General features: G+C 48.0%; 1 protein-coding gene across 1 annotated transcript; it reads left to right on the forward strand.

Moving 5' to 3' along the window:
- The first annotated feature begins 1,632 nt into the window (after nucleotides 1-1,632).
- Nucleotides 1,633-4,466, forward strand: LOC135910239 (piggyBac transposable element-derived protein 4-like). The gene has a single exon (XM_065442292.2). The coding sequence runs from the start codon at nucleotides 2,265-2,267 to the stop codon at nucleotides 3,885-3,887; it is 1,623 nt and encodes a 540-aa protein (XP_065298364.1). The 5' UTR covers nucleotides 1,633-2,264; the 3' UTR covers nucleotides 3,888-4,466.
- The last annotated feature ends 3,933 nt before the right edge of the window (nucleotides 4,467-8,399 follow it).

Here is an 8,399-nt window from a genome sequence, read left to right on the forward strand (position 1 = left end):
GTCTCAAATGTTTTTTTGCCAGTGAGGCAGTGGATCAGCAGTGGATTGCGCGGCTCTACAACAGGTCAGCAAGCAACTCACGGCGATGCTGGTGATAGCGGTCTGCAGAACGACGGCAGCCTTCACGCTGGCTCCAGCCGTGTAAGAGTTGACGCTAGAACTGTCACGAGCAACGAAATAGTTCAAGTGAGTGCCCATGATCAAGCCACGCTTGATAGACTCGAGTCGATGCCGGCAACAGCACGAAAGACTGTTTTCACCGATGCAAGCGACACGTCATCGGCTTCAGCCATGGTCATTGCAGCTTTATACGCCATTGTTGACCTGAACCTTGTGAATGTGCTGCTTGCTGCCTTCCAGTGCAAGATATGTAGAGGGTGTGCGAAACTAGTCACAGGCGACCGTGACTATGGCTTCGCCAAGAAACTGGTTGTGTTGTGCAAGAATTGTGGTGAAGTTGCAGCGCAATGGCACTCATGCATGTGATCCGTTTGAGATTAACATGTTAGCCAGACGTGCAATGCTCAACAGTGGAAATGGCCAAACAGCCATGAACGACATCTTTGCGTCGATGGAGCTTTCGTGCCGGGGGCTACAAAATAAAATGTTTCAGCGGCACCTAAAGAAGACGCTAGAGCCTGCTGCCACCCGAGCTGCCGTGACCGTTATGACACGGTGCGCGAAAGAAGTCACTGAACTGTGTGAGGACATTTGTTTTGGACACAAAAAGAACATTGCCGAGAGCTACGACGGGACTTGGTTGACAAGGGGACATTCCTCACATATCGGCATTGGAACTGTTGAACTCTTCACTGGATATGCGCTCGATTACCATGTGATGTCTAACTTTTCTTTGGGCTGCGAGAATGGCCCTAAGCCAGACAGTGAGGGCTATGAACTTTGGAAGTTGAGCCACAATGCCAAAAAAACACAAGCTGCAAGTTTGGCCAGATGGAAGTAGATGCAGGTGAAATCTTGTTTGAGAGGTCGCTTCAGCGACATAACCTTTGCTATACCACCATGCAGTGCGATGGTGACAGCCGCACATACAATGCAATTAAAGAAGCAAAAGTTTACGGATACGCTGAAGTAGAAAAAGAGGATAGCGTTAACCCCGTGAGAAAACGCATGGGCACTGCACTCCGCTACTTATTATAGAAACACAAGGGTGAAGGCAAACAAAGCCTCGGTGGCAAGGAGAGATTCACAGCTGAGCTGGTCGACAGGTTGGCTGTCTACTATGGGCGAGCCCTAAAATCACATGTTGGTGATGTGCAAGCCATGAGCCGCACAGTGATGGCAACTTTTTATCATACGACTTACACTGACAGTTGCACAAACCATGCCCCGAGCCCGGCTGGTGAGTAGTCTTGGTGCCAACACAATGCAGCGAAGGCCAAAGGGGAGACAGAGCCTAGCCATATATATAATTTGCCTAGCGATGTGGCTGCAGCTCTTTTGCCCATGTACCAGCGCTTGTCAGAAAAAAGCCTGCTGCAGAGGTGCCTGAGGGGAAGGACTCAGAATTCGAATGAGTCTCTGCACTCTGTAATATGGAGCTTGCTAGCAAAGGAGGAGCACTGGTCTCTAGTTGCAGTACAGGCAGCTGTTGCAGAAGCTGTGCTGCGTTTTAACCCTTTGTGGGACAGTGGGACACATACGTCCCACATAGTGCTCCACTCTAAAGGGCTCGTACGAAGCAGAAGGAAACCGGAATCATTCTTGTGATGTGCTACCACCTATTGAGAGGTTTCAGTACTTCTTTTAAATATAGTTTCAGCAGCCTCCACTAGATGAGGCAGTGAGTCCAGAACTTGAAACTTCGTTCTTTTTTTCTGATGCATTGGAAGTTTTTGACTATATGCGATCCGGCAGAAAAGAAAATCAACATGCCTGGTAAGTAATTCCTTTTTTCTGCATTCAGAGAAACAACCCTGGATTAAAATCAGCTCGTGTTTCTGAGATTTGAGCTTACATATAATGAGATAAATGCAAATTTTCAATACCATGCTGAAAAAAGTTGCACATTTTGCTAAGCCTAATGGCAGAATTTTGAGCGGTAATTTTCGAATTATTTGATCTAGAACTTGTCGTTGCTTTCTAATGCAGGCAAGCGATTTCTATCACAAGAAGAAGCTCTCGAGCTCTATTTTAGCATATCGGACGATCCGGACTCCAATGATTCGGATGGGGAAAGCACAGACGAGAATGTCATTCCCGAGCTTGCGCCTCATTGTACAGATGAGGATGCCAGTGCAGATGAAATGGCTGCGTCAACGAGCAGACAGGCAAAACGCAAGGCAACCTATACAAAAAAGAAAACAAAGAGGCGGAAAAGATCGCTAGACCTGTGCGACAACATCGTGGAAAATGAGGAAGAAACGCCGGGCACATGGGGTTGTGACGAGCCAGACCATGTTCTGCAAGTCCCAAAAACATGGGATCCTGAGATGTCACAAAAGTTGCCATCCAAACCGATTGAAGCTTTTTCACTCTACTTCGACGACGAAGTAATGCAGCTCCTTGTAGAGGAAACAAACCGCTTTGCAGAACAGAAAAACTGGCGAAAATGGAAAACGATCACGTTAGATGAGCTTCGGGCTTTCTTCGGCATTCTGATTCTCATGAGTGTAAACCCGAGACATCAGCTGTACCTTTACTGGAGCAGCGATAACTTTTTCAATGCACCAGAAATCTCAAAAGTCATGTCGTTCAAGCGATTCCAATCCATCATGAATTGCCTGCATTTGAGTGACAACACGAAAGAAAAAAAAAGAGGCGAAGATGGATATGACCGGCTGGCAAGAGTACGCCCTCTCATCGATGCTCTGAACAAACGTTTTCAGAAAGAGTACACGCCATCGGCTCATCAAGCTATAGATGAGAGTATGATCCTATTCAAAGGAAGATCGTCTCTGAAGCAATACATGCCAATGAAGCCCATCAAACGCGGCTACAAGGTGTGGTGCCGGGCCGATTCAGAAACCGGCTACCTGATTGCGTTTCAGGTGTATGAAGGAAAAAATGCGAAGCGTCCTGCCAACCAAGCACTTGGAGAGTACGTCGTATTGTCTCTGGTAGAAGGCGTTGAGCCTGGCACGCAACTCTACTTTGACAATTTCTTCACTTCCACTCGCCTCATGGAGGACCTTGCACAGAAAGGAATTCTTGCTGTTGGTACAGTCCGGACAAACAGGAAGGATCTGCCTGATGAATTGAAAATGGACAACAAACTCCAGAAAGGAGAATATATCTGGCGATCAAAAGGAAGCATTGTTGCATATCAGTGGCGTGACACAAAAAATGTGCATGCTTTATCGAATTTTCACCACCCAAAGGACACAGAAGAAGTTGTCCACAAGCTTGCAAATGGGTCTTCGGTTTCCGTCCAGTGTCCAAAGGCTATATCCGACTACAACACTTGGATGGGAGGAGTCGACAAATTCGACCAAAAGCGCAATGCATACCGAGCTGACAGGAGGTCCAAAAAGTCCTGGTACAGAATATTTTATTTCTTGCTCGATGCAGCCATCGTCAACGCGTTCATTCAAGTAAATGCTGTGAATCCAATGACCTACTTATGGTTTCGATTGGTTCTTGGACGGGAACTCATCAATGGCCAGACATTCAGAACCACCGGCAGCAGGAAGCCGTTCAGAATGAACAAGGAGGGTAGAAAAAATGGCCACAAAATGGTTGGCGTATCGGATGAAGTTCGGTTCATGGGAAGAGAGCACAACCCTGTGAAAGTGGAAAATAGGCGCAGATGCCGTTGGTGTTCCACGAGGGGGAAAGAAGTGCGAACAAGTTTCTTGTGCAAGGCATGCTCAGTCCCGCTTTGTGTGACCTGTTTTGGACCATTCCATGAAGTGGTTAGTCAGAACTAACCTAGTGTGGCACCCGTGTAGGTCAATGGGATAAATACGTCCCACATTTCATTTTCCCATTTAGTGTCAATGGGACAAATGCGTCCCACATTTTTTTCTTTAACTATACATAATAAAACTGTGAAATTTGTTTAGAATCATTTCTGTACACCTCATTTTCAAGTGTAATAAAAAATTTTTTATAATTCTTGCAAAAAATATATGTTGTCCCACAAAGGGTGCCGGCAATGAGTATGAAACTGCAGCAGTGCTAGTAGAGTTGGACGTGAAAATAACAACTACTGGGTCCAGCAAGACAAAAGAAAAGGACTTGCAGCATAGCACAAGTTCTTCCAAAAAAAGGTTAAGTGAGGCTTGCCCTGGTTCATTTTGAGAGATATTGGTAGGGGAGGTATGTGAATAAACGGAAATAATGTTGCCCGTTGTCTCAAAGCATCATTTCTGCTGGTGTCATAGTCTTGGAGCAACAAAAATCTTTAGTAGTACTTATCCTATTGCATTAATTCTTTTTTTGTCAGAAAGGTAGTGAATTGGTGAGTGAAGTAGGCTTAATATATGAGTACAGTTGCCGACCGCTTATTCGGACCTCACGGGGACCACTTAAATGTCTGAATGAACAGGTGTACGAAAAAACAAATTCAGAAAAAAAATTCTTTATGTCCCCGCCCTTATTCGGGCGCGGCAGCAGGCTCAAAGAAATTGTGAATGCACCAGCATGCAATTTGCATGCAGCACGCCAACTAAACCCGGGTCATGTGGATCGAAATCCACACTACGTGACATGCGCTGCCTTCATGTAGCGGCTGCATTCGATATCCTTATTTGGTAGCGCTTCATGCGAGCCCTCCTCACTCTCGTTAATTCCCAAGTTAACTCCTTGCTCCAGGGTTCAATTGGCGTTACTTTATATGGTATTGTTTTGAGCTGCCTACCTCGTGATCATGACCATGTGACCCATGACCACTGAACTCGAGCCCTCCTTGCTCTCGTTAATGTAGCAGGTGCCTTCGATGTCTCCTTATTTGGTAATGTTTCATCCGAGTCGCCCTCCCCCGCGTCCACGCTAACTTTCGTTAACGTAGCAGGTGCCTTCGATATCTCCTTATTTGGTAAAGTTTCATCCGAGTCGCCCTGGCCCGCATCCACGTAAGGGCTTATAAATACCGCAACAATTTCGTCTCCTCAATTGATTTCGCCATGACGACGCCACGGATGGACCCAAGTGTGTTGGAGATTTCGGACATCCTCAGGGACCCTGCCGCGGAAGAGGCCTTTCTGCGTGGAGTCGGGCTGGTGCCGACGCCGACAGTTCGACCTCAGAGGACCAGAACCCGTCAAGGCCGTCCACCGACGTCTAACTTCTGGGGCGTCTGCAAGGATCTAGGGTTCAATCCCAGCGAGCCGGGATGCGAGGGAGAAGTCGTCACATACCATCACTGGTGCAGAAAAGGTACCAGACCTAGCTTCAAATGCAACCACTGCAGGAAGCAGGTTTCACAGCTCCGCAGTTCCGATGCATTGCACGGGCAGCCAGAGCAGGGCTCATTTTTTGCTTGTACCGACGTACTGGGATGCCCCAACGTGAAACTCTCGCGAACGGAAATAATCTGGTTGACGTACGCCTTGGCTAATGGGCTCTCCGCCAGGAGCACTAAAAAGCTGGTGCAGAATGTATTTAAAATGAGCAATAGCACCCGCACAGACTGGAGAAATTATGTTAGGGAGGTGGCGCTGGCCGAGCTTTTAGAACAGCCGCCGATGGGAGGTGTAGGCCAGGTCGTTCAGATCGACGAGTGCCTAATGAGAGGCAGACGCAAATCTAAGCGAGGTCGCCTCCTCACTGGAGACGTTCCTCCCAGGTGCCGTAACAACTACAACGGTGTAGCGGACCGGGGTCCATGGATTTTTGGAATGCTCTACGTTCAGACAAAAGAGCTGAGGCTCTTCGAAGTTGACAAGAGGGACGCCGCTACCTTTGGCCCCGTAATCGCCAAAAATGTCCTCCCAGGCACCACAGTTCACAGCGACGAATGGGCTGCGTATCAATGTATACCCACTCTTTTGGACGCCAATGGAGCGCAATTGAACCTCGACTGGCACACCGTAAATCACAGCGTAAACTTTGTGGACCCTGTAACAGGGGCAAACACGCAATGCATAGAGAGTGAGTGGCAGAAGGCGAAGCGCCGACTCGTTCGAAACGGTAACAAAACCTCACCGGCTCTGCTGCGCTCGCACCTTGCCTGGGCCTGGTGGATGTCGGTGAACGGGCGACCAGGGATCACAGACTGCTTCCTTCGGCTGATGGAGGAATTGCCCGCCGCTACCCCTTATAAGACAACCTCGTGCGCAGCTGCTTGGATGGCCTTGCTGTCACAAATACTCCTTCGTCTGAATGTTCTTCTCTTCACAAACGGCTCTTTTCAAAGCCCCTCCAATGGTGCATCGGCAGGGCTGAGAAACCTCACGCTGCTCCAGCCGTGACCCTCTCCAACCGAGAAATACCTCGAACTGCAATACTTGCATTCACTGCAGCGTTCAACCAAAGCACAGAATATTTAAAAACATTACGCAGCTGTAAAGTTTTTATTGCGAGCAGCGTAATCGTCAGGACACTGCCTATGCAAATCAAGGCGATCCAACCCTTTTCTAAAGTTGTAGCGAGAGTGCGCAGCGATATATCGTGCACCAAGAGTTATGTGACGCGTCTCCATTTCTGAACAATGTATTGCGAGCAGCGTAATCATCAGGACACTGCCTGTGCAAATCAAGGCGATGCAACCCTTTTCTAACGTTATAGCGAGAGCGTGCAGCGATATATCGTTATGCGACGCGTTTCAGTTTCAGATCCAGCGAAAGCCTCGTCCCGCGTGGACCAGCCACAGCGTCTGCAGTGAAAGAAAGTGCTTCGTACCGTCGGAGAACAGGGCCCAAAACAAGCAAGCGATTCGAAAGCGCGCGGGTTATGCAGCAGCTTTCCGGTACTGTCGGGAGCTGGGAGCCTGTGCGCGTGTGATCTGGTAACTCTGTGCGCTTCGAAAACGCCGTCGTTGCATTAGCTACATTTGACGGTGTTTTTTCCCGTCAAATTTGGCAGGCAGTCCGGCAACATTGACCCGCAAAGCTGGCAACAGGTTTAAACCACACCAGTCAGAACTCTGCCGGTATCTGCCGGTAAGGTCCGTTTTCTACTCCGAAACATCTAATCGCGGCCACGATCAGATAATGACATCCAGTGTGTTCTAAAGGTCGTGGTTCTTGTCTGCAGGGTGTCAACATCGTTTGGACACGATCGCTTGTCGGCGGCAGCCCAAAGAGTGGAATTTTGCACGAGAAGACGGCCAGGAGTTGACCTTGGCTTTGCGCTCCGCAGTGCCGCGCGGCGCTTCGCAAGAGCTGTCGACTCTGCACTGTTCTTCACAGCAGAAATAATCGCAGAGATATGCAACATGAATAATAAATATGCATAGATGCATATTTTGGAGAGGCAGTCATAAAGTGAGAGAGACGGATCATGGAAAGAAGTGAATTCCGATGAGATGAGGTTTATCGGACTTCTTATTTACATGGGTATCGTACAAGTGCCGCACTTGCACTGCTACTGGAACACGTGGAAATTATTTTCTAGTCTTCTTACGCGTTTGGTAATGCCAAGAAATCGATTTAAAGAGTTGATTGCATTCCTCAGTGTGTCCGACCCTGAGAATAGAACTTCTGCATCCCATGGCAACCTGCATCACGTAGCTTCGCCGCTGAAGCACATCGACGCCTCATCCGCTAAATTTTTTCAACCTGATCGGAGCCTCTCCGTTGACGAAAAGATGGTAAAGTCCAAAGGCATATTTGGAATTCAACAGTACACGCGGGACAAAGTTACCAAATGGGGATATAAATTGTGGGTTTCGGCAGACTCCAAATCTGGTTATGCTGTTCATTTAATTCAGTGTATACACGGGAAAGTGTTAAGCACCAAGTGCACATGGGCTGGCATTCGATGTTGTGACGCGGCTGGCAGAGAACTATGGATCATGGCTACATAATTTATTTGGACAACTTTTACACATAAACATCCTTGTCTGTGTGTGCACTTGTTGGAGTGCAAGATGCTTGCTTGCGGCACAACTTGCAAGGATCGTCGGGGCTTTCCAACTGAGGTGAAGGACACTCAATGGGAAAAAAAAGCAAGGAGAGGAGATGCTCGGTGGCTACGGGATCGGGACATTCTATACTTACAATGGAAGGGCAAGCATGTTGTTCACACGATGTCGACAGCCCACACAGCCAACAAATTCGTACTTGCGAAGTGCAGAACGAAAGTGAACAATAAGTGGGAAGAAGGATCTGTGAAAAAACCGAGGCTGAGTACTAGTACAATGTGGGCATGCTCGGCATTGATAAATCAAACCAGCTAATTGGGACCTGCAATGTTCTGAGGGGAAAACAGTGGAATACTATACAGTGGAAAACGCTGTTTTTAAGGGTCTCCTGCTGTTCTCACTACAAGTGCCCCTA

Source organism: Dermacentor albipictus, chromosome 10, assembly GCF_038994185.2.
Source record: "Dermacentor albipictus isolate Rhodes 1998 colony chromosome 10, USDA_Dalb.pri_finalv2, whole genome shotgun sequence".
Classification (NCBI taxonomy): domain Eukaryota; kingdom Metazoa; phylum Arthropoda; class Arachnida; order Ixodida; family Ixodidae; genus Dermacentor; species Dermacentor albipictus.